Raw genomic sequence first — 24,727 nt, 5'->3', positions numbered from 1 at the left:
CAGGCTCCCTTGTCCTCTTAGCTGCTCCTTTCCACCCCTTCCTTTCCCTTTCCGCCGAGCCAGTAAAATCCTTTCCGAGGCCCTACAAGCAGAGACACTCGACTTTGGACATTCTGCACCTCGGCGCTCATTAAATATATAACACATACATTTGACGCGCGGTATTTAGTCAACTAAGAGTCAGTAGCATCTACCACATTTTCCTGGGGTACATCTCTCATGTGGAACTCCTTTGAACCAATTTCCTCGCTGAGGGGGTAGTAGCGGTGCGGTTGCTTCAAGGAAGTAAGGACGGGTCATGGGTGGGTGGCCCAGACAGAACGACTTGTGACCCAGTAATGGGGATGTTTCCGAGATGCATTCATCAACATACAGATCAGAAATGAAGTCCTGCGTGCCGTATGTGGTTGGGTTATGTTACGCGATAACTCTCGAGTCGATCAAGCTCCGTTTAAATCTGGGGTTTGTTGCAATTGGCGAATCAACTGCCGAATGCCGAATGCCGAAAAGCAATATGACTAAGCCAAGTATTTTCAATCACATGATTTCCCCCCCCCACCAAAACTTGTTAGCATGACTTCATCGTGATATAAAAAAATAAACATAGTTACTACGTGCGAAACAACCACTACAGCAACTGTACAACTTCGTTGATTATCACGGGCTCATTATATCCCAGATAACGAATCGAAGCGAAGAAATTTAGTAGGTTTATTTTCATTCTCTTGTTTAAACCCTGGGGTTAGTATCACCGCGATCCAGTACTCCGCATGAACCGCTTCTGCCCTCTGTCGCTCAGACTTTCCGCGAATTATCGTGGATCGCTTGATTTTGTAACCATGATCATCTATCTATGCCTTACCATGATAAACTAACCTATCCCAATTTGTTCTTTGACGTTTATGGAATTATTATCCTGCTGTTGATTTTAAACTGGGTAGTTACTGTCCTTTAACCCCCCACCACCCAACACGCCCACTCTTCTACAATCAAGACGAAAGGCCGTAGTACAAAACAAATTGGATTCTTCCAAGGTTGTATTTGAACTGACTTCTACGTCCCATTTGCTCGCTTTTTGTTTCGCGGGTCATACAATCACAATTTATCATCAGTTTTCAACCACACCTGTATTGAAAACCGAGCATCAATGTTCATTTATTCTAACTCCCTGACACAATACAGATATCCACTGTCACGAATTGCGATTACGCAAGTGCAACAGAACGAAGCACCATACGATCAAAAATGGCGCCTCTGTCCCCCCTCTCAATTGCAACCTCAGCGGTGCGGCGGCTAGTAAAGGAGGAAGCCTCATACCACCGCGAACTAAAACAGCAGGAGGAACGCATCAAACGTCTCGATGCCGAGCAACCGGGTGAAGATGAGGATGGCAATCGGGAATTTATGCTTAGACAAGAGGTATTTCCTGCTGCAACCCCAATTCCATTGGTTTCTGTTAACTTGATAATCTGACTCGTGTACAGCGCCAAGCCCTGGAGGAGACGAAGAAAGTCTTACCGAATATGAAGCAGAAAATCTTAGAGGCTATCGCTAAGGTTGACCATTTACTTGTGAGTTTCCTTTTCCATCAGATCCTGTGCGTCTTGTTCTATTGGGGATTGTCTCGAATATCTCTAGACTCCTTTCCCTGTTCGTGGAATTTTTCTAGACACCTTAATTTTACTTCAGCATATTAACTATTGGTTGATATCCAGGTTGAGGAAGGACAGAAAGGAATGGGAAGCAATGTGGATGAAATCAATGCCGCGAAGGAGGCTATTTCACAAGCGATGACGGCCGTCAGGGAGGTGTCATGATCTCTTACTTTGGCCTCATTTTCATATTTATTTCTCCATCTGTCTGTTTCGAAAGAGTTGTAAATCTATAATCTTCCAATATATATTTTATTTCTTTCTAATGGCAGTTCACTAGTTCAAAGTACGGATATTAGTCCATGAATTGCTATTTACAGTGATCACATAGCTACAGAATAAACACCCAAAACGATTCTAGTAGCGCAAGAGCCCTTCGCTGAATATAGTAATTCCTATTTTAGGACCAAAATGGCGGTGATGGCCATTAAAACCCTTAGAAATGTCCAATTTCGTGCCATGTACTCCGTAGAGGATCCGAGGCTTCCTTTTTGGGAGCGTCTGTAGTTACCATATGTCATGATTATATAAATTCGGGCTGCCCATCTTAGTTATGTAGAACAGCAGCCTGGTCGCGGCCAAACAAGTGGCGTCCTCACAAGCGAAAAAACAGAATAATAAACTAACTGACCTGCTCCCTTGGCTTCAGTGGCTGAAACTACAGCGTAGATGGAGGGAATAATGCCTCGCTTGTCCACGTATAGCTATACAAGGGGGCGGAGCTAATTTAATTTGACATCTGCCTAATGGCTTGCGGCGCGGGGAACTGCCAGGAAGAGACTATTTATCAATCCCCCAAGCGATGCGAAAGAGAGTCATCTTCTCGGTGTCGGATGCTTGCGCTTTACTTTTCTCATTACTTATTTTGGACGTCGCATTTGCTTCTATCTACCATCCACATGAAGTAGCAGAGTGCTGCTCGCAGTCAAACATGAGTTCATTCACAAAATGCCGATCTGCTCTTTACACCCCTGTCGTTGACGAACTTCCAGTGTACGTGGAGAGGGAGGATGGCCTTCCGACATACGCAGGAGATGAAGATGACCAGGAACAGCGTGAACGAGAAGATGACCAGGATAGGGTCCAGTCACTCCTGAACAAACTTTTGCGATCCAGTGATGAATCTCAACTTGATCCCCACATTGTCAAAGACCTGTTACGGGATGAGCATCAAAGATTATCGGATATCATATCATCGCGCACTCAGTTTGGGACTTACCTGCATGAGCTTGCAGCGGACGAGTTGTCATTCCTCGCGCTCGCCGTCAACTGTCTTCTTTTTGCATCCATCTCTACGGGGAAGAGCGAAACTATTTCATGGCTTATATCACAGAAGCTGACTACGCCCAATATCCTCGACAGGGATGGTATGTCTCCGTTGCTAGCTGCTGTAAAGGCGGGAAGAACACGAACCATTCAAGAACTAGTTGATCTCGGCGCAGAGCCTGATGCCTATGCGATTTCGGTAGGAAGCTTCTTTTATTTTGCTCGAGGTCGTTTGCAGGAAATAAAATGGTTTCATTCGTTCCAAAAATAAAACGGACTCTTAGGCCATCCAATTCATCATCACGCTAACTTACGCTCAGGGGTTTCGCTCATTGAACGCCGGGCGCGCTGCCATCAGGAGAACCCCGCTACAACTGGCTGCTGAGCTTGGAAATCTTCCACTTGTCAAAATGTTCATCGAGACCTATCAATGCGATGACTCCAAGATCGCACCAGACGGACAGCTTCCGCTTCGCTTGGCATCAAGAAACGGCCACAGGCATGTTGTCGATTATCTCCCTGTACGTCGAGGGGGCGGATGGAAGCGATGGAAGACCGCGCATGAGGTGTCTATGATGAGAGCAATGCGTGCCCTTGAGGCCATTTTCAAATTTAACGCCTTTATCTTTTACGAAATTCCAAAATTCTTCCTTTGGACCGTCCCCAAGCAAGGACTCGTCGAGCCCCTGATGAAGGCCTGCAAATGGTGTTGGGTAAACAGAGCGGGATTCTTGCCCTGGTTGAAATATCAAGCTCAACAAACACCAGCCAGGATGAAAAAATTTGCAAAATCGGTATGGAAAGTAGCTAAACGAGTACCCAAAGCCGTCACAGATGTGCTGAAAAGTACATGGAAATTTTGCACAAATACCCTGCCAAAACACACCTGGAAAGTCCTCACGAAAGAGATACCGAAAATTGCCATCAGTGTGTCGAAGTGGATGTGGTTCATACTGACATCCGTTGCGACCACGATAGCGAGCCTTTTTCAAAGAGTCGCTTCACTCATTCATACCATACTCAGCGCTGTGGCCTCCTTCTTCCGCGGCCTTACTCTCACGGACATCTGGAATGGATTCTGCGACGTGCTACGAGTAATATTTGTCTCATTCCCACTTAAGGTGTATGATATAATGCTCGACTTCGGAGAGTTAACTTACAAAGCAATGGGAGCGCTTTTTGGGTTTACCGGTAAAATACTGTGGCATACTGGCTTTGCACTGATTTACCTAGTTACTTATATCCCGAAACATATATGGACCGTTATAAGGAGCATAGGGGATTCGATAGCTAAAGGCTTCAATGAACTCCGGGTCTGGGTGAATCCTAAGGGATGAATGCCAAGTTTGAAAACGAGGAGTTATGGAGCAAGTCATACCTTATTTATTTCTTCACCAATTCTATTATGGGTTCGTTTGTTTGATAGCTCATTCTGTAATTATTGACTGACTTTCTCCTCCGAGAATCAAACTCGTGTAATTGGCTCACAATTTTGCACTGCTAATGCATCAACACACCATGGAGTATTTCGAGTATGCCCTGTTATATTTTGCTTGGGAACCGACATGTATTCAACCGAACTGTAGCACGGGTATCAATATCCTCGTTCATGTCGCTACTTCACTAGCTGGTGTCCATCTTGTCCCCAAACCTGTCTTCAAGGGAGCCTTTCGCATGCCGCGACTCCGCAGCTCTTGAGCCGGGCCTTGTACTGTCGCCGATTGTCTCCGCCAGTCCCGATTCAGATCCGGTAACTTCCCCTTCATCTATCATATTTTCATCCTCCGGCTCCTGCGTTGCCGGCTGCCCATCGGTCGACGACGCACTTATCGCTTGTCGCAGTGGAGTCACACCACGGGTAGCCAGCGGGCGTTGTTTATCTGTTTGGGATGGTGCCGAGGTAGGCCCCGAGTCTTCATGCCCAGCATGCGAAGGGGTTACACTATCTTGATCTGGCTTCGGAGTCCCAACCGCACTTCCTCTCCCTTTCGAGCCGACATCTCCCTCATCACCCTCCTCTTCTTCCTCCATCCCTTCTCTCCTCTCAACTTCCTCTTTCTCATCCCTGATTAACCGCCGAAGGTTCATCCCTTCCTCCACAATTCTACCAAATTGCTCTCTGCGTTCACTCCATGTCTGCGCATATTCCCTGCTTTCCTGCTCCAACTGGGAGATTTCCGCATGTAGCTTTTGGAGGTTGGCCTGTTGATCCTCCCTGGGCCGTAGCAATCGATTCGAAGTAATCTTGTCCGCCAGATCATCATATGTCTTGCGCAGCGCAAGAGTCTTCTGTGCTTCTTCCAGTTGTATCCTCAACTCAGCCGTATTATCCTTCACAGCTTGCGCTGTTGACTGAATTCTCAACTTTTCGGCCGCATAACGTTTCCGCTCTTTCTCATTGCTTGCAAGAAGAAATTGGATTCTGGCAATACTACTTTCAAAAGCAGCAAAGTCGAGTGTTATATCTTCGCGAAACTGGCACCATTCCTCCAGTTGCTTCTGCTTGACAGCGTCGGCCTGAGCTGCCGACGCTTCTTCATCGGTTCCTTCGGGCGGTGGGGTGGGAAATAACGTAGATGGCGTGGCTACCAAGGAGTTAGGAGTAAGAAGGCGTTTTGTGATTCGTTTAAATGGTTTTTCTTCCACGTTTAGAAGCCGTGTCTTATGAAGCGCATCTAGATATTAAATTTAACGCAGTTAGAAAGATGATGTGAACACGAAAAAGGGGCAGAAATAGCTCCACCGAATACAGACCTTCAGAAGTTTGATCGAGCAAAGTATAGGATTCCATGGTAATCCTCGACGGCAAATTTAAATTTCATAAATAGGATGAGGATGAGGATAGCTGGGCGAGTGCTGAGGCATTCGTCAATAAAAGAGGTGAAATTGAAGCTGTTGCCAGACAAAAGAACGATAGCCAATGCCAAGCCTGAGCTAATCAACCTTGGAACGAGTCCACCTATCCCGAACAGGTTAGCGGCATCTTGACAACATCACAACTTGGCCTTCGATGGCTTCAATCTCGCCTTGCCAACAACGAGATTCCTCAAACTCAACTTCCTTCCCCCCCCTGAAACGCGGATAGATGGACTTGAAATGGATAGAAGAGCCACTTGAGCACGTATATTTGCTTTCCTCCTTTTGCTTTATATTTCATGTTGTGAACTCCAGGACCATTGAATTTCTCGAACCGGCTAGATAGTGGTGAATTACGCAATAAATAAAAGCACCCTGTCTAACACGTTATTTTAGCTCTGATCTAGGTGTGTATGGGTATAACCTATGAAGGAAGTTTGATGTATATCTAGATGACTAAATTGATTCTTAGGATATTTTTACCAACCACGTCTAAAATGGAGGGCATGTATACTGGGCTTCAAAGGAGGCAATTATTCGAGTCATTGGATGCTTTTAAAGCATTTGTACGTGCAGCATCAATAAAACAGTGCTGGAACATGTGCGTCATCAGAAGCAACAAGGAGAGCGTCGCTTTGGGTTGCAGGTCATCCTCCGATTGTACGTTTCGCGCCATCTGCCGCACAGGCCATGACTACACATACGTAACCTCTGTCACCGACGTCCATTCCTGTCGCGCTTCGCTAGACGCCCCCATACCACCCATTCACCGAGCTCAAGTCTCCCGCCTCGCCTTTCTGATGAATGAAATCCCGAAGTTTTTTGATACCAGTACCAAAGTCACATCCGAAGAGGCTGCGGCAGCTATCAAACGATATTATGGCACTGAAGTGTCCCCCAAACAGACATATCGCGCTTTAAGGAGGCTAGGTATGCACCAGGGTAGACGTCGAGGTCGTCCGCCCCTTCCTAGCGTGACATGGCCAATAGCGGATGATATATCCAATCACGCCATCGGGAATTCCCAACCACAACCACCACAACAAGAACTGCAACAACAACCGCAGCAACAACCGCAGCAACAACCGCAGCAACAACCGCAGCAACAACCACAGCAACAACCACAGCAACAACCACAGCAACAACCACAGCAACAACCACAGCAACAACCACAGCAACAACCACAGCAACAACCGCGGCAGCAGCAGCAACAGCAACAACATGAACCAGCTGTGAACAAGTGGTCACAAAACTTACCCATATTGCCGATCGATGTCGACACTGATCACGATGATGGCGATGTTGACTTCGACATTCTAGAAAGTAGCCGCATTGCGCCTCAACCAAGCATGCCACAACCGAGCCCGGAGACCGTCGCTCGATCTCATCATGTCCCTACTGCACTCAATTCTGCGCCTCCTAATAAAAGCCAAAATTCAGGCAGTGGAAATAATGATACTCAACCCACCCCACAAGGTCGTACCCAGGCGCGCAACGTTCAGCGCCGTCCTCCCAAAGTGTCCGCGGATGTGAAGGTTGAGTTTCCGTGCGCAGCTTGTGGGGCGATTAACCAAGGATTCTTTCCTATCCGGGGCCAAGCCACAACTACGATAGTTGGCAATCAATTGATAGGAAGTGGGAATCATGTCGCCTACGATTTAGGTATGCACCAGTCAGAAGAAGGGTCATGACCCGTCAATCTTAACTGCTTCTATGTTAATATGTATAAATATACTATGTTACTTCTATGCTTAGTTTTTTACCCGGACACCACATGTCCTATAATATGTATATAATCAGAGCTCAGCTTACTGTTTAGATGAGCGGGATCACAACAACGAAATATATTTTGCAACACAGGCTTGGATGGAGGCGGCGCTCTACTGGTGGCGGTCGGGTGGCTACCCATATCATCTTTTCTACTTGACAAATGCTTGTCAAACATTTTTCAACAACTTGACACTCCCCCTTCAGCCCTATTTCGGCAAAGATGAATTCATGAATTGTGTTAAAGTACACGTCAACCGGGTACCATCTCCCGTCTCTCTTCGCTCGCCCTCTTCGCTCGCCAATCCGCCTCTCCACACAAAAAGAATCTTGGACCCGCTCTTGTTTTTAGTTACGTGTAAGACTCAACTCTACAGGCGACAAGCACGTTTTACAAAAGCTACATTATGCTACTGGGAACTACCTATTTTCGCCAACCTCTACTATGGGATTGGGACAAAACATACTTCAATTGCAAGCATCCCAAGACTTAGCGGCGGCGATCCATGCCAGTAGCGCAATAGTGGGCCGCGCTGTCAAATTAAGCTTTTCCGGGCCGAAGCTACACCAATAAATTCACGTGATATACCTTATTTCAACAATTCTTGCCATCCGAACTTATTCCCTTGAACCTGCTAACAATGATCTTGATATGTTACCAGGTTATCACCTTGGTAACATGTGCCCGTCTCTCCCGCTGACAAAACGGCACGCCCACTCTGCTCCAAGTTAGGGTTTCTGTATATTCTTCTCCCTCTTCCTTTTGCTTGTTATCCGCCTTTCTCCTCAATTATCGTCTGATACGGCTGATTGAAGCCAAGAGGGTGCTTTCGCGCAATGTTTAGCTACGGTTGGGAGAGGCGCAAATATATGTTAGGTCCCTCAATTAGGCTTCTTGAAGGGAAAAAACCAAACCACAGACAGATGGCAAATTTTCTAGGACAATGGGGACCCAGCGCGCGACTTCCAGAGGTACCTAAGATTATATGTTATACTAGGCATCTAAGGCGAGGAAATTGGGTTCCTTCCGCGATGTTGGCTGCGCTGGTCACCATGTTTACAACTCCCAGTACATGTCACCCCGGACAAATTCTATACTGGAAGTTGTTTCTGGTTGCGATGCCTGCAGAGAGTCTTGTGAGTTAAAATATTTGTCAAAGCCAGTAACTTATCTTATATACAATCTTTAGCTTCCCTGCTGTCAATAACAACTTTTTCCTCATGTTAAATTCTCAGCGCTGTTGCTTCTACATCTATATCACTCTCTACCTTACCAGACACCTCAACTCATTTAGAATCACAGGCTACAAACTCTGGGTGTATGAACTCTGAAGATGACTGAGAGGCTCAGTGATCTGGTCACATAAGTATTGTGAAACTCAAGTTATGCATCCCATCGCTGGGTGCGGAGGACAAGAGCTTTTCTTATGCTTACCCTTGACTACTGCATAGTTTTCACGCGGATAAAGTTGCACCTCAAGTCCATGACCATCATGATCTTGCGGGCGGTGATGAACCGATAGTCGACTCTAAGCCCAACAAGGACTTGAGTTCTCTCCAGCAAAATATATCCTCTTCAGGCTTTGAATTTCTCGGTTACACATATCTGTCTATCAAAACCAAATATCGGTGTTCGGATCATCCAGCCACCGCTAAGATACGGAGTTGGGATTTGGGGAAGCGTTTTCCACTGCGCAAGTGCATCTACTTGTGCTTTTCCTTTTTTCGATTCCGACTTCCCATTTACTTTATCCCTCTATCCGTCTACTTTCTGCGGCCCACTTTTTCCTCTTTGCTCTTGGTATAAGCTCTTGCTAGAGCTATCTCCTCTTATATTCCCCTAAGGAGAATGCCTCCTAGCTCTAATTGGGATTGTTTAAGAAATGAGTTTGTATCACAGCGAAGAGTTATATATATAACCTATAGAATTAGCAAAAGGCGGGGAAACGGATGAAATAAGGGATATTTTACCTAAAATGGAACCAGCAAACAAACACCGAGAGGAAAATAGATTTCAAACATGACCAGTCAAAATCCACTTTTCTTTTTCATTATTTCCCTAAAGACTTTTACACTCTTTAACTCATTATCCTTCCATTATGACCATGACCCATCTTCGCATCCCAATAACCATACGAGTCAGTTCTGTACAGATGTGATGTGGCCAATCCCGGTGAGTCGGCTAAGATCCGGCTAACTCAGAACAAGTCTACCTAGCTAGCTAGCAGGACCGCGGTGGAACCTATGCCTGCATACCATACCATACCACTGCTACCAGGGGGGGGGGAAGCTATCTAGCTTGTTAAACTTGCAATCTTGCAATAAGGGCATGTCATGTCATGTCATGCCATGCCACTGCTATTCATTATGATTCCAACGGCAAGACAACAAGAATAAAGTACATGTACATACATGTACAATCTGTCAAAGCCCTACCCTACTCAGCAGGTGAGGACAGGCGGGAGGGGGGATAGACATTAATAACTGGATAACTACTAGTGTAACAATTATTAACCCGTCAGGACCCAGGAGCTCTCTCCTCTCTTGCAATAATTCACATGCTCCGTACGCACGAGATAATACTATGTATCTATCATACCCCGCTGCGAACATGGGGAGAAAAAGTAGGTTTACGCGAAAAAAAGAAACTTTTTTTCTTTCTTTCTTTTTTCTTTCATCCCAAACAAATCTCGTGGCGCACGTTTCGATTTTCCATTTTCTTCCGTACCTTGCAGACACCGCAGACTAACTTAGAATAGAAACGGCCAATTGGGAGGGTATATATGTATAGCCAGCCGCACATGGCGGGCCGAGATCGGCATTCGGTAAAAGGAAAAGGGCAGGTATCACGCAATTCATTTTGAGTTATCAATAATGCCACGGCTCTACTCTTTTTTTTTTTTTTTTTTTTTTTTTTTTTTTTTTTTTTTTGGGCTTTGATAAGGGTTTTAATTTTCGTTCCATGATATTGCTATGTGATAATAAATGGGGACTTTTTTTTGCATATGAAATATAGTAGTATGCTAATAATGCGCAGGGGTATAGAGAGACCAAAAAAAAAAAATCACATGCGAACAAACATATATTCCCGATAAGGCTATGACGACATTTCATATGAGTTTCCCAAACAATAATACCATATAAAAACAAGGGAAAAAAAAAAAAAACGTATACATAGACAGATACATGTGCTCTTCAACACAACCAGAGTTGATTCCTGATATCAATCAGTGATATTAACAACAACAACAACAATAAACTAGTTTGAAGCTCCTACCTGCTCCATCCCCCCCACTTTACAACTATCTAAAACAAGCAAAAAAAAAAGAAAAAAAAAAAAGAAAAAAAAAACCTTATCAACATCCCATTTCATAGATAGTAATTATACATACCTATACATACATATAACTATACTTTGCCTTCTACAGACAGACCGAGGTTTGTGGGCGGGCAGCGGACGAGAACTCCTCACCTACCCCCCCACCTCACGCTCTAGACGGCAGGGTGACAGGGTGACAGGGTGATCGATGACTTGCATATCTAGTTGCATATCGAGGCATGCATGAGCTTTGCCAAAAGGCATACTGTGTAGAAAGCATGTGGTAGCTACCACATGTGCGGAGTTACCGCGTGCCAAATTTGTTCACCATCGTGCAGCACCTATCCCATTTTATTCAATGGGTTTTTTTTTTTTTTTTTTTTTTTTTTTTTATTCTTGCAAAAAAGATATTATTAAATTTAAAATTGAAAAAAAAAAGACCGCCTTCCATTCATCATCTGCCATTCTACCAAAACCCACCCTGACCGACCACTCCTGTATGCTGTATAACCATATCCATCCAACCATCCATCCATCTCTATCTTAGATAAAAAATTTCATCAAATTAATTACCAAAAAAGAACCTTTGCAAGGGTATAAACAAAAGCACACAAAAATAAGGAAATGATATGATCCCGACGCATATGCTCCCTTTTTTGTTCCATGCCGTGTTCCCACACAAGAAAAAAAAAAAAAAAAAAAAAAAAAAAAAAAAGAAGAAGAAGAGTGAGAACATGCGCCAGACAGAAACAAAATTGTAAACCTGGGGAAAACAAGACGAAGAAAAGAACAAACACATGTGTCAATGCATTCATGTGTCACTTCTCATCTGAAGCAGGTAAAAGAGGCAGGTAAAATGGAAAAGGTGCGCTAGAGGACTCAGGGGTCGAAAGGAAACGGTGCCAATCACGGTAAGCGGGGGTAAGGTGGAGGGTTTGAGCGATTGGAAAGCTTCAAAAGAAAAGAAATTAAAAGTTCCCGGCACGTTATATTCACAACTTAGCCCCCTTATCATTGGGATCTTCATCCGACCCCATCTCCCAGCCATTACTACCGTAGCTCGGCCGGCCAATCGACGAAAGCAAGATGCCCACCTCTCGCTCCAGCGACGCAACCTCAGAATGTGGAGCGTACATCTTCGACCGGATCCAGGCATCCATGTCTGCATCGCTCAGCGCGCGGATTCCCGTCTCCCGATCGACCTTGGCCTCTTGGGCTGCATGGATGACTCCACGTGCCACAACGACGCTCACCTCTCTGATGCGGGTGAGGTCCGGGTAGAGGAGGCCATGTTCGAGTTCCTCTGGGGTAAGGGTTTTGGAGAGGGCTTCGGCAGATGCGTAGATCATGCTGTCGGTGACTTCGACGGCTTTGCTGAGGATGGTTCCCAGACCAATTCCAGGGAAGACGTACATGTTGTTGCCCTGGCCTGGATAGTAGGTTTTTGTCTGGCCAGCTGAGTTTTTAAATGAAAATGGCTGGAAGGGGGAGCCGGAGGCGAATAGTGCCTGACCATCGGTGTGTGTGATGGCGGCTTCGAAGTCGCATTCAGAGTTCGCGGAGGGGTTTGAGAGGGGGAAGATGATGGGTCGCTTGCTGAAGGAGGCCATGCTTCTGAGGATTTCAGGGGTAAATACGCCTCCAAGGGTCGACAGGCCCATAAGCATGGTGGGCTTGACATGATTAACAACCTCGCTCAATGTCTTCAACTGCTGGCCCTGGTTATCAGTTCGCGCAAAGTAAACCTTATGCGGGGCAAGCTTGTCGCCCCGATCAGCCGTGACAAGACCCTTTGTGTCAACGAGGTAGAAACAGGCCTTGGCGTCGTCTTCTGTCATTCCTTCGCGAACGAAGAAGTCGACAATCTGTTTGGCAACACCAACACCAGCGCTCCCTGCTCCAAGGAAGACAGCCTTATGCTCTCTGGTGGGAATGCCAGACTGCTTTACGGCATTCATGACTCCCGCAAGAATAACAGCGCCGGTTCCCTGAATATCGTCGTTAAAGCAGGTAAATCTGTGGCGATACCGTTCAAGAGCTGGGAATGGGTTCTTGAAATCCTCAAATTGCACGACAATGCTGTGTAACGTATTAGCAAAGACAAAAGTGCCTAGATAGATATTGCAAAAGGAGAGACGAGGAATCTTTCTCTTACCCAGGCCATTTCTCGGTCAGGGCGATCATCAGTTCATCCATAAATTCCAATTCTTGCTCAGGGGTCACCTTGTCTCGACGACTACCCATATAAAGAGGATCTTCTCTCAACGCCTTATTGCTCGTTCCCAAATCTAGGGTTAGAGGCAGAGTAGCATCCGGCCTGACACCAGCGCAGGCCGTGTATAGGGCAAGCTTTCCGATGGGGATACCCATTCCATTGATGCCAAGGTCTCCCAGGCCAAGAATTCTAGAGCCATCCGTGATAACAGTAATATCGACATGCGGCTGGGGCCAATTTTGAATGACAGCTGCAATGTTGCCTCTGTCTTCGTAACTGATATACATTCCTAAAACAAAACCAGTGAGTCATAAATGTCAAGAAAGAATAAGGGCTTGGAGACGAATTTTTTTTTTAAAAAAAAAGGCTTCCTACCTTCAGGTTGCTGATATATTTCGGACCATCTCTGGCAAGCTTCGCCCACAACGGGCGTGTATATCAAAGGTGTGAGTTCCTGTAAGGATGGGGTTAGCCCTGTGAGTCCTCCAATGTCGTCAAGTTGCAACATTATTTTGGTCTTCGTACCTTTAGATGGTCTACAACCAAACGGTAGAAAAGATGGACGTTATTCCTGCGGAGAGTGCTGAGGTAGAGGAACTTGTCGATGGAGGTTGGTTTGAGGGCCAACTGCCTCAGACCTATGAGTCAGTCAGCAAAATCGGCCTCAAGACCCCCCAAAAATCCCCCCGAATATACTCCAAACAGCGAAATAGGCGCGCAAATCATCCATACATCTAGTCTTCTGTGTCTCATAGCTCTCCACCCGGGGAGGCGTCAAGCCGTATGATCGAAGGTATTTGCGGATATAGCCAGGGTTTGCGGTGTCATAGGAGCTCTCTCTGTTTTTTTTGGTTTTCAGTGCGTCTCAAGTTAGCAAAAGCAAAGTTATTTCCACAACAGGACATGCCAGAGAAGAGAGAGAGAGAGAGTATATTTAGCTCTAACGGACAAAGGCAAGGAGAGAGGAAGGGGACTGGGTAGGATAGAAGAAGCTTACGAAGGAGTAGCGTTGGCAGGGGCAGAAGAATGGACGCAACTGCGCTGCTGGAAACGGGGGACACCTTGACTCATAATGGGCAAGCAAGAGGAGGAGGAGGAACTGGATGAAAGCAACAGATATTGGGCCAAGTTCTTTGGAGCATTCACAAAGCTAGAGGTTGGAAGAGGAGGAGGAAGAGAGAGGAGAGAGCAGCAAAAGTAACCGGAGTGCTTATTTATATGGCCAAACATCTGGCTCTCTGTCTGGGGAAGTGGGGAAGTGAGAAGGGAGGAAGGGGAAATAGGGACCAGGGAGTATTATTATTATAATTATTATTATTATTACGGAGTATATTGTGATTACTTCTCGAACTCGACAACAAGTCAACAAGGCATCGGACAACAGTGACAACAGCGACAACGACGACAACAACAAACGGCGCAAGGTTACTGTCTGTGTATTCCGTATACAATTATTAATTACATGCCTAGGTACTCGCTCCGTCGTTAAATTTAGTAATAAATCGCCGCCGCCTGCTACTTCCGTACTCCGGACAAGCAAGCCTAACGAGATAGCGTCCCCGCACCCTTCCCGAGAGCCCTTTAGCGACTTCTCTAGGCGGTCTTCGGCGTCTCCTCGTTCTCTACGGCTGGCACTAGCCCAGGCATTCCGGGGATCGAATGCGCTGCAAACGCCCTCGAAGGCAAGCCGAGCTCGGGCGATGTCGGGTTGGGGCAGCCTCCCATCCAAAACAGCGGCCTGGTCTGGTGGCTGGCTCCCTTGGTTCACGTTGGTTGAGGATCAGTTATCCAGTCCTTCATTAATAATGATAATAATAATAATAACTACGCTGTATTCCCTTGGAAAGCGACACTACTAATAATACCTAGAGTACGGAGTAGTTATGGACTCATGGCTGAGGCGACGAGTCGAGCCTGCGTTTCCGGGGCCATTTTCTGACACACCCGGCGGAGTAAATAACTATATCCTTTGCTGCTCTACTTCCCATATTTGAAATATCAATGAAGTCAGCTTTGAAGTTCTAGAGCGTTGCTTCCAATGTTGACATCCTTATATATATCTCGTGCTCGATTTCCCAACACTTTGATTATTGTTCCTGCTTTTTCTTTCTTTTTTTTTATCCCCTGTCCCCCTGAACCCTTTTTCCTTTCGTAATAATCCCTGAACCGAACTGGGTTTATTTAAGCTCGGTAAACTGGCGGCTTCGGAAGAGCTGGGTATGTTAGTCGCGCAATCCTAGGCTAGAATCAAGCTAGGCTAGAGGAATGTTCATTCATCCATAATTCAACCAACAAAAACGCTCGGGCGGGATTAAAACGAATTCGAGGACTGCAACTCGGCGCTGCGAACCTGTAACAACCATGGATGCGCGGTGTGTGCGGTATACTCCCTGACGTCAAGATGAAGCCGCACAACGAACAGCGAACACAACAACAGCTCTTGCCGAAGTCTCACCACTTGAAGAAAACATCCCTTTTTGATGCGCTCGGGTTATCGAGAGATAACTCCCCATTCTCAACCCGGGGCAATAACAATAATAATGCTCCAAAAGTCGCCGCGCGGAAAACCCCATGGGCTTGATTGAGCCTCTGGAGCTTGCCTAGTCACATCAGCCTGGAAGCCTCGCTGGCCCCCCTCCCCTTTTCTGATACATCCCGCATGAAGCTGTCGCTGTTAGCTTGTATCTGGAAACCCTTACCCAGTTCGAGCAGCAAATCCTGTTACGTCTTGGTGTTTTCTTTTTCTGTTTCGCTTCAGGATAGCGGTATCACCCGATATTCTGCGTCAAAGCGTGGTTGCTTCCGATTGTAATTGGTGCGAAGGTGCCTCCTTCAAACAATTGCTTTTTTTCCCTCTTCTTTTCCTTTATCCTTCCTTCTTCCCACCCGCCGCGACACGGGGGCCCAACGGTCCATGGCGAAATCGGCTGGGAATCGTTTCTTGCGCCACGCAATTCTGGACGGACGCAGGCGTGCATTTCTTCTCCAACCAGCACTCAGCCCTGGATCCCCGCTGGGTCTCCACTTAGGCTTGTAGCATGAGCGCTAGCTGCCAAGTACCTCCAACAGGGCTGCCGGGTAAGTCCGGCTCGGGCGAGGCCGCCTGGGGAGCCTGGGGAAACTGAAGCCTGTAACTAAGCTAATAATAAGAAATCACCAGCTGTTGGGTGGGCATGGGTAGCAAAAATATGACCCATCTCTTCCCCGGATTTTCTTTTTTTTTTTTCTTTTCTTCTTTCTTCCTTCTTCAAAACAGACAAGGCAGACACGAGGGACATGTGGTTTCTTTTCCAAATGCGGATGAGGCTGATGGAGCTGTAGTCTGCGTTGGAATATGACACACTCTTCAGGGGCAGAATCATTCTGTAGCGGTGGTTATTATGGAATTACAGCGGCTGAAAACAGGGAGATTTTGGTAATCACACCCTTGTCTGACTAATGCCACCACCTAATTATTCAAGTCCTCCGACTATTAATCGGATATAATAATGGTTACTACACAGAGGACGAATAGAAGATACAGTTCACAATTCTGATCTATGTCATCTCTGGTATAGAGAATAACAGCTCGAGATTGTGTATCAATGGGGAAGGGGGACTGTGATGAACAGAATCATACATATTCATGAGATTGACAGGTAGGTGCAGCGATCACATCCTTAAAATGCCTGGTTTCAACTCCTTCCTCTTATTAACTACCACTAAAGCATCTAGCAAAGAGCCTGTACTCCACAGGTTTTTATGGCTAATCGAGTCATACACACCATGAAAGTGAGTAATAATAATTAATATGCCTCCGCTTGCATGCTCTGGAATGGGAGGGTGGAAAGGAGGAGGAAGAAGAAGATTTTTCAGAGCAATTTCTCAGAACAACATCTGAGAATCGTACCCATCAGTGCTATTTCCTTTCCTTTCCCAAGCAGTGATCATATGGTATATACCGTACGGAGTACTTCGCACAGCATGGATATTTACGTAGTAGCAGGGGTGAGCAGTTGCTGTCAATATCAGTCCCTGCCTGAGCGCTAGCTGCTAACTTACCCCGGATTGACTGGGCGATTTCTGGGCTAAATTTTCCCTGCCAGTCCTGGTTTAGCTGCATAATTCCGCTAGCCACTGCCTTTTGCGTCCCATGCTGGGTACGTGAATAAAACGCACACGTGTTGCATGCGGAGGGAACCGTTGGGGAATCCCGGGCAGCTTTTGTTGGATTTTTCTGTAGCTGAGAGTGCTTGAAACTGTGAGAACAGGTGGAAACGAGTGGAAAACCTCCCTTGAGAACTTACAATCCATACATCCATATCTGCCACGATTGCGAGAGACCTGTGGCTAGTGATTGAGCGGCGAAAACAAGACGACCACAAGCAACGACCTTAGCCAGATCGAGGGGAATACTTAATTCAATAGTTCCGTGCTGCTGGAAAATACTTCTGTGCGCAGGCCTATTGAAACCCAATTCTCATTGCAGCCATGGCCCATCAAGCCCTCAATAGCGCCAGGGAGGGATGAACACATTCTGCGCCATTGCGACGCCTTCTAGGTACCTGGATGCGTGTTTCTCCGCCCATCGAAATGAGGAATAGGGCGCTTGGATGAACCAGATGAACTAGATGACTCTCATCTAGCATTCCCCTAGACACGTTTCTTCTCTCCATCAATATTAATGCCAATTCTCTGCGTAGTAAAGTACTCTACTTCGACTGTAAGGCTGGCAGCCTGACCAATATCTTGCTACCCCCCCCCCCCCTCCCCCGAACATGACATCTAGTTACCCCACAATGATAAGATACGCCGATATGGCTTGCGACGGCCCTCCAGCCCCCTGGCATGGCCAGGGTAGCATTGCACTCGAACCCAAACCGAATTCGACTGGTATGACTACTAGCCATGGCGATGGCGGCTTCCTTTTAGCCCGAGGCTTTGGGAGAAGCTATATACTATTATATATTAGTTGAGGTAATCATTGTTATTCATAGGCCGCTGTCACAAAGAGCTACAGCACCACCTAGTAGAAGAATTATAGGCAAAGAAAGTGGAAGGGTGAATTGCAGGGAGAGGGGAGCGAGATTTGGGCATAGACAACGTGATCACGCAATTTCTGCAAGACAGCGCCATTCTTTATTTTATTATAGGCTCATGTAAGGAGAGTTCCCCTAGAAGAAGCGTACTGCAAAATAGCATAAGTACGTAGTAGATAGGTGTTTGTTGAGAAGGAATAATGATATGATATGAGGGAACATCAATTACAGATGGATGTTCTAGAACAATGGCACGGGCCGGCTTGCCAAGACGGATGAGCTCATCGTCACCAACCTCCTCCAAGGCTCCAAGCTACACTCTGCTTCCCGCTTGCTTGCTGCCAAACCCTCACGCTCACGACGTTCCTTATGTTGAGAGGCGAGCTTCTAGAGTGGTTGTTTGGGTTGATCTAGTCCTTTGGAAGCTTTAATCGTCATTTTCTCTCCCTTTTGACGCCGGCCCGCAAGAAGCTAAACACCAGTAGCTATGTGGTCGTCATGCTGCAAATCGAGAAAAGCTACCAGTGGTGAAACACAGCCTCTTCTCCCCCAGAATCATGATTACGACGAAGATACAGCCCTGCAGCGTCAGCTGCACGAGAAATTGCGCACCTACCAGATGCTCAAGGCCGTCCGTAGCGGCTACATGCCCTCCACAGCCCAAGTCGTCTCCCACCTCCACGTTCTCCTTGTCTCTAGCCTTCTCAACCCGGAACCTCTAGCTATTGGCAACACCAGTCGAGGATTGATTAAGGATGTTAAACTTTGTATTAGTCTGCTCATCAATCTTCTACAAGAGAAGAATGGTGATGATCAGCTCCAAAATGCCATTTGGCAGCTGTCCAAGTCGACGGTTGAAGTTGATACCGCAAGTCTTGCTTCCAGGGGTGCAGTTGCGAAGGCTCAGGCTAATACTACCGCCGGTATTCTATGATATTTCTCAGGGTCTTTTTTCTACTATAACCTTTGACAGATTCTGCTGATATCTCAATTCTAGCTCGCGAGAGTATTCGTACCGTTGCCGGTCTCTTGCTTACCAATTCCGACTTCCGACGATTAGTCGACGACTTGGCTACAATCGGGCGGATGATATTTGCTGATACTGCGTCTGCATTGTCTTCCGCAGCTGCCGACGTTGCGGAAGAAGTGGAACCTTCTGATGAAGAGCGAGCCAAGCTACAACCTGGCAACTCAGAGAGTAAGGGAGCTCCTTCTTCGAGGGATTTAAGGCACGACCTAGAACAGGTTTCCGGAAGTGCTCGTGAGGCAGTGGCACAAACCGGTAAGGCTGCAGCCCAAAGCACAGAGGAGAATGTGGTTGGACACTACAAAAGCACGTTACTCTATAGGGTGAAGAAAACCGTCCAGAGCCTACGCAAACGGGATGACTATACCACCTCTGTATCGAGCATCACGAAATTGATTAAGCAGTATGGGATAATATACTCTCGTGCTGTAGATGAAACAGCCAATGCTGCTGTGGAAGAGGTTGAAGAGAACTCAGACCTCAAACAGGCGGTGCAAAACTTATGGGACTTGGTCGGCTCCTTTGGAGACCGCAAAGAATGGCAGCTTGTGGAAAGGAAATTCTACGAAGTGGTCAAGCACTCTGAGAGTGATCCAGAATTTGAATCACTATTGAAAGAGATTGGGAATTCTATCCAGGGCCTCTTCACGGACCCTGGCTTTTTCGACTCAGCAGATGAGACGGTTGAACTCCTGAAACAGAAGTCTAGAGATATTGGCCCAGACTCCGCTCTTCGTCAGGATGTCGACGCATTTTTACAGCAATTGGGCCTTGCCTTATCATCAGTACTCCAAGACAACGCTGTAGCCAAGCTGCTAACAGTCGCAAAAAAGCTTGGAGGCGACTTGTCCCGAGCCTTTCACGACAAAGCTCCCGCAGTCTCTGAAGATGCTCTCAACGTACTCCTCCCCACCTTGATCCGCTCGATCCAGCATATACCAATTCCTAGACTAGAGGTCTCTACGCCAGAGCTAGACTTGCTACTTGAGAACGTGGTGCTGGAACCAGGCAGTACTTTCCGCTCCTCGTCCTTCTTTCCCTGGAAGGTACTTGTCACCACCCGTAATGATCTAGAGATCCAAAAAGCGCATTCTAAAGCTGCCCACACAACCGTGAAAAACGTCGTTACTATAACGATGAATGGCCTCAACATAAGCGCAAAAGACTTCGGCTACTGGATCCGCGTCCACTCCGCACCATATATTTCCTCCAGCGATGAAGGTATTGCCAGCTTCACCCTCGACGAACGAGGGATCGACATCTCCCTTGACCTCGAGATTGGACGTGATCGCATTGAGCGATTGGTGTCTCTGCTCGCTGTTCGCGTCCACATCCACAAGCTCGACTACACGGTGCGCAAAAGTACATGGTCCTTCATGTGGTGGGTACTCAAGCCGTTCCTCAAACACATGATCCGCCGTGTGCTAGAGAAGAAGATCGCCGAGAAGATTGTTGCGGCAGCACATATCCTGAATCGAGAACTTGTGTTTGCCCGCGAGCGCCTGCGCGCCACAAGAATTTGCAGCCCCCAGAGTCTGGCTACCTTTGCACGAGCTATTCTAACGAGCTTGAGTCCTAAAATGGACCCGGATGTCTATACGCGGGTCGGGTTAGATGCGCACCGTCAGGGGATTTTCAAGGATGTGTATACGCCTGCGAGCGTGATGAAGATTTGGAACGTCGAGGGGCAACGGGCTGGAGAAGCAGTTGAGGATGGAGATCAGAGTGGTGGTGTTCATATGACATGGAGGAATGATGTATTTGACGCTGTATCTTCCTCACCTAGGACATTCCACTGAGGTCCTTATATTGATATGACTTTTTTCTTTTTTTTTACCTCTTGATTTTAACCAGTCCCATATCCCATCCTCCTTCTACTTGCAATTCTATTCTTTCTCTGCATGTCGACTTTCGTCTCCATAATTATGTTTGGTCCCTATTCCACCCGTACCACGATCGATTGTTTGCTCACGGCCTCTGCCTTGATATATTTCTTGCGAGGTCATCCCTATTTTCGCTTTGAACTAATTCTAATGGACAAATAACGCATTCCTCTTTCAAGTTTGATTCACATCTACCCGTCAACACTCAACTGGATGACACAGATACGATTCCGTAGCCAGAAGTTAACTGCGCAGCCCTATTATAGACACGCTCTCCACTTCGGACGCTGAATGGTTCATAATTATAACAAAGCTAGTACTAATTCAAAATTATCATGACCTGCCTACCTACTATCATTCCAGCCTTGAACAACAACCATCTGAACCAACATACAATTTCTGTACCTACTCCATAATATCACTATTCAAAGTTCCAAAACGAACCTCCTTGCTCGCACGGTATGCCTTGGTATTTATGTACCTCATTTCGCCATTCGTCCCCAAACAGATAGATTTATCTAACAATGAAACCTTTCTCAATTCAGAGGGAGCAAACTTACTGCGATTCTCAACCCTACACTAATTGCCCCAGGGCCCAGGTACACATGAACCCTCTTCCCCAAAGCCACTGGCCGGGGCTTGCAGAACTTTAATGACTAGCGCGTACGCTCCACGGGAGCCTTAAACCACCCCCCCCCCGAAAACGTTTGTTGAATATGGGAGGGGATGGCCAGATGTAATAATTCTCCAGACTCATGACAGTAAGGATTTAGAATATGGTTTCAAATTGCTAAACAGTGCAGTAGTTTGTTGAGATGAGGCATGGACGCCTAATAAAAACTGGCCGGACCCTGCGCATTTCAGCATCGTTGACATTCCCGAACTACTTAGTGACGCAAAGTCTCCAAGCTCCACACTCAATCTTTTAAAAATCGTCTATTTGAGCATGCTAGATAGGTAGTGCGAGGGAATATTCAAGTGTCCTCAGAGACTTGCAAGGCAATATACCAGCAATCCATTTGTACTAAGTTTCGCTGACCCTTTAAAAGGAGACTCTGCCAATACGTTCTGATTCCAGGGTTGTTGTACCCGTCGTAGATGATATTGGGAACAATGTGGTACCCGGTTTGATTCGAGAAAAAAGACACAATAAAGCCGCACGATGGGCGTCGTTACAAAATGAGAAAATGTTACTACGGCTGCAAGACGAACAAGAAAGCTGTTGATCAGTCGCAGCCTTCACATGTTCCAAAACGACCTAAAATGGACTTATCCACGTGACCTAAAGCATGCGCCGGAATTTAGATGATCCGACTTATCGCAAAGCTGTCAGATGTTTAATTTCTAGCCTATCAAAGGCGGCATCGTGGTTAACTGCCAGATGTCAACAAATTTTCCGCCGTTCCTCTCTCCTCCCGCTTCTGTTCCTGTTTTCCTAAAACACAGGACCTTCACCGTTTCTTTTAAAAAAAACATATATATTTCCCCCCTTCTTTTCCGTACGGTTTCGTCATTTGTGGATATCCGTCTTCTTTTTCCTGTGTTTCTTGTTCAATGGGCGCTTCGAATGGGCCGATCTATACCTCCGACGATTAACCACATCCCAGAGTTCTTACACCAGCGCAAACCTAATTCGCACACACGATATACTTCATTGGGATATTGGGAAATTCTTCCCAGATTAGAGACACAGGGCTGATTCAGCCATGCTCCCATTCCCTTTTCTTGTAGGGTTTTCGTTGCTTGTGCTCCTCCCCGTCGTGCTATGCGCGGAGGACTACTATAAAATTTTGGGACTGGACAGATCCGCTTCTGATCGCGACATAAAAAGAGCGTATCGGACGTTAAGTAAAAAATTCCATCCTGATAAAAATCCGTATGTGCTTTGTCCCTGCTTTGTCCCTGCTTTGTCCCCAAGTTCTCCATTCAAAACCCCGTTTAGAATCATTTTGCTAATTTAAACTTTGCTTTTACCTTCTAGGGGAAATGACTCTGCGCATCAAAAATTCGTTGATATAGCTGAGGCATACGATGTTTTATCGACGTCGTCGACGAGGAAAATTTACGACCAGTATGGACATGAAGGTTTAGAGCAGCATAAACAAGGCGGAGGACGAACACATGACCCGTTCGATATTTTCTCCCGCTTCTTCGGAGGAGGTGGTCATTTTGGCCACTCTCCTGGCCAACGTCGGGGTCCTGATATGGAAATCCGCCTCTCACTTCCTCTCAGCGATTTCTATAACGGCAGGGAGGCGACATTTGAAGTGGAAAAACAACAGATCTGCGAATCTTGCGAGGGAACTGGGTCTGCTGATCGGAAGGTCGAAACCTGCCATCAGTGCGGCGGTAGGGGTGCGGTGATTAAGAAACACATGTTGGCACCCGGGATTTTCCAGCAGGTTCAAATGCACTGCGATAAGTGTGGTGGGCAAGGGAAGACGATACGGCGTCCATGTCCTGTATGCCAGGGGCAGCGCGTTGTGAGGAATTCCGTCCCCATGTCAGCCACAATAGAGCGCGGCATGCCCAAGGGAACTAGGATATCGTTTGAAAACGAGGCAGATGAGAGCCCCGACTGGATTGCTGGCGATCTGGTTATCACCCTGGACGAGAAGGCACCAGAGATTTTTGAAGACGAGAAGGACCGGACTGACGGCACCTTCTTCCGGCGCAGAGATAATGACCTGTTTTGGAGAGAAGTACTCAGCCTCCGAGAAGCATGGATGGGAGACTGGACGCGCAACATCACACATCTGGACGGACATGTAGTACAGCTGCATCGAAAACGCGGGGAAGTAGTCCAACCCTTTACCGTTGAAACTATTAAAGGAGAAGGCATGCCAATCTGGCACGGTGGCCATATGCATGACCACGACGGCGGCGATGAGTTTGGCGACCTCTACGTCGAATATACGGTTGTGCTTCCAGACCAAATGGATAAAGGGATGGAAAAGGACTTCTTTGCGCTCTGGGAAAAGTGGCGCAAGAAGAACGGCGTGAGTCTAGAAAAAGACAGCGGCAGGCCCACCAAATCTCATTCTAAGGATGAATTGTAATATAACCATTTGTAAATAAGATTCTACATTTTTATTTTGGCAACTTAATTCCCCCATGGTATTTATCCCATGATTTTCTTTTCTCAACCACTCTTTGCCCTTTTTTTTTAAAAAAAATAAAATAAATAAATAAATAAATAAATAAAAATAACAAGTGCTTAGAAGCATAGTTGTGTTCAAGGGCTAGACAATTGATAGAGATATATAAGTTCAAAATGAACACAAATCACCATCATCGGAAATCCTGAATCAGGCTTGAGATTATCGATGGCATTCCTCATTCCACTCCTGCATCCAGTATCTTGGAAGGAACATTCCAAGGCAGGCTGAGCGCTCTAACATTTGAACTCTGGCGGCCATCGCGCTCATGATCCATAACAGTGCATATTATTCTCTGATGATAACTTACTATGTGATTGTCCCCCCACAGGGCTCCCAGATGAAACGTTTTGAATGAACATCCTTCCTTTCAGAAAAGCTACAGTTGCAATGGCTTTGCCCATTACTGCAATCTGGTATGAGAGAATCTACCTTTTGATCCAGATATGTTAATAATATTAATACAGATAAAGTATACTTTTTATCATGCTCTATAACAGCTGAGAACAAGAGTTCTACCCCTAGTAGGCTAGGCATGCATGTGTTTCGTCTTTATTATTAGTTAG

General features: G+C 46.4%; 8 protein-coding genes across 9 annotated transcripts; 6 read left to right on the top strand and 2 right to left on the bottom strand.

The window, feature by feature from the left end:
* The first annotated feature begins 531 nt into the window (after positions 1 to 531).
* Positions 532 to 1,947, top strand: BDBG_08140. 2 transcript variants are annotated; one of them, XM_002621471.2, is made up of 4 exons: positions 532 to 705; positions 1,183 to 1,419; positions 1,485 to 1,571; positions 1,716 to 1,947. In XM_002621471.2, exons 2-4 carry the CDS (start codon positions 1,246 to 1,248, stop codon positions 1,815 to 1,817), a joined length of 363 nt encoding a protein of 120 aa, XP_002621517.1. In that variant the 5' UTR covers positions 532 to 705; positions 1,183 to 1,245; the 3' UTR covers positions 1,818 to 1,947. The 2 variants fall into 2 exon arrangements, with proteins under 2 accessions (XP_002621517.1, XP_031580575.1); XM_031723422.1 differs by having other exon boundaries at positions 597 to 1,034.
* Positions 1,948 to 2,225: 278 nt separating this feature from the next.
* On the top strand, positions 2,226 to 5,796 carry BDBG_08139 (uncharacterized protein). The gene is made up of 2 exons (XM_002621470.2): positions 2,226 to 3,117; positions 3,239 to 5,796. The coding sequence occupies exons 1-2, from the start codon at positions 2,455 to 2,457 to the stop codon at positions 4,253 to 4,255; spliced, it is 1,680 nt and encodes a 559-aa protein (XP_002621516.2). The 5' UTR covers positions 2,226 to 2,454; the 3' UTR covers positions 4,256 to 5,796.
* BDBG_08138 (uncharacterized protein) lies at positions 2,399 to 5,876 on the bottom strand. Its single transcript, XM_002621469.2, has 3 exons — positions 5,673 to 5,876; positions 2,872 to 5,593; positions 2,399 to 2,805 (listed from the first exon to the last, which is right to left on the bottom strand). The coding sequence occupies exons 1-2, from the start codon at positions 5,707 to 5,709 to the stop codon at positions 4,542 to 4,544; spliced, it is 1,089 nt and encodes a 362-aa protein (XP_002621515.1). The 5' UTR covers positions 5,710 to 5,876; the 3' UTR covers positions 2,399 to 2,805; positions 2,872 to 4,541.
* A 14-nt stretch (positions 5,877 to 5,890) lies between these two features.
* BDBG_17704 (uncharacterized protein) lies at positions 5,891 to 7,465 on the top strand (the record flags this gene model as incomplete). The annotated part of the gene is made up of 2 exons (XM_031725361.1): positions 5,891 to 6,181; positions 6,247 to 7,465. Exon 2 carries the CDS (start codon positions 6,272 to 6,274, stop codon positions 7,463 to 7,465), a length of 1,194 nt encoding a protein of 397 aa, XP_031580574.1. The 5' UTR covers positions 5,891 to 6,181; positions 6,247 to 6,271.
* A 1,576-nt stretch (positions 7,466 to 9,041) lies between these two features.
* Positions 9,042 to 9,412, top strand: BDBG_17703 (uncharacterized protein; the record flags this gene model as incomplete). The annotated part of the gene is made up of 1 exon (XM_031725360.1): positions 9,042 to 9,412. A coding segment is annotated over one exon (307 nt), but the record flags the coding sequence as incomplete, so codon positions are not given.
* Positions 9,413 to 10,476: 1,064 nt separating this feature from the next.
* Positions 10,477 to 15,196, bottom strand: BDBG_08137 (malate dehydrogenase (oxaloacetate-decarboxylating)(NADP+)). Its single transcript, XM_002621468.2, has 6 exons — positions 14,073 to 15,196; positions 13,808 to 13,914; positions 13,601 to 13,713; positions 13,451 to 13,529; positions 13,016 to 13,364; positions 10,477 to 12,939 (listed from the first exon to the last, which is right to left on the bottom strand). Exons 1-6 carry the CDS (start codon positions 14,303 to 14,305, stop codon positions 11,853 to 11,855), a joined length of 1,968 nt encoding a protein of 655 aa, XP_002621514.2. The 5' UTR covers positions 14,306 to 15,196; the 3' UTR covers positions 10,477 to 11,852.
* Positions 15,197 to 17,907: 2,711 nt separating this feature from the next.
* Positions 17,908 to 21,708, top strand: BDBG_08136 (uncharacterized protein). The gene is made up of 2 exons (XM_002621467.2): positions 17,908 to 19,016; positions 19,091 to 21,708. The coding sequence occupies exons 1-2, from the start codon at positions 18,581 to 18,583 to the stop codon at positions 20,917 to 20,919; spliced, it is 2,265 nt and encodes a 754-aa protein (XP_002621513.1). The 5' UTR covers positions 17,908 to 18,580; the 3' UTR covers positions 20,920 to 21,708.
* A 229-nt stretch (positions 21,709 to 21,937) lies between these two features.
* Positions 21,938 to 24,445, top strand: BDBG_08135 (DnaJ domain-containing protein). The gene is made up of 2 exons (XM_002621466.2): positions 21,938 to 22,879; positions 22,985 to 24,445. Exons 1-2 carry the CDS (start codon positions 22,710 to 22,712, stop codon positions 24,060 to 24,062), a joined length of 1,248 nt encoding a protein of 415 aa, XP_002621512.1. The 5' UTR covers positions 21,938 to 22,709; the 3' UTR covers positions 24,063 to 24,445.
* The last annotated feature ends 282 nt before the right edge of the window (positions 24,446 to 24,727 follow it).

Source organism: Blastomyces gilchristii (genome assembly GCF_000003855.2).
Source record: "Blastomyces gilchristii SLH14081 genomic scaffold supercont1.22, whole genome shotgun sequence".
NCBI classification, from domain to species: domain Eukaryota; kingdom Fungi; phylum Ascomycota; class Eurotiomycetes; order Onygenales; family Ajellomycetaceae; genus Blastomyces; species Blastomyces gilchristii.
The sequence above is the reverse complement of the archived record's forward strand: the minus strand, read 5'-3'. Positions and strand labels throughout refer to the sequence as shown.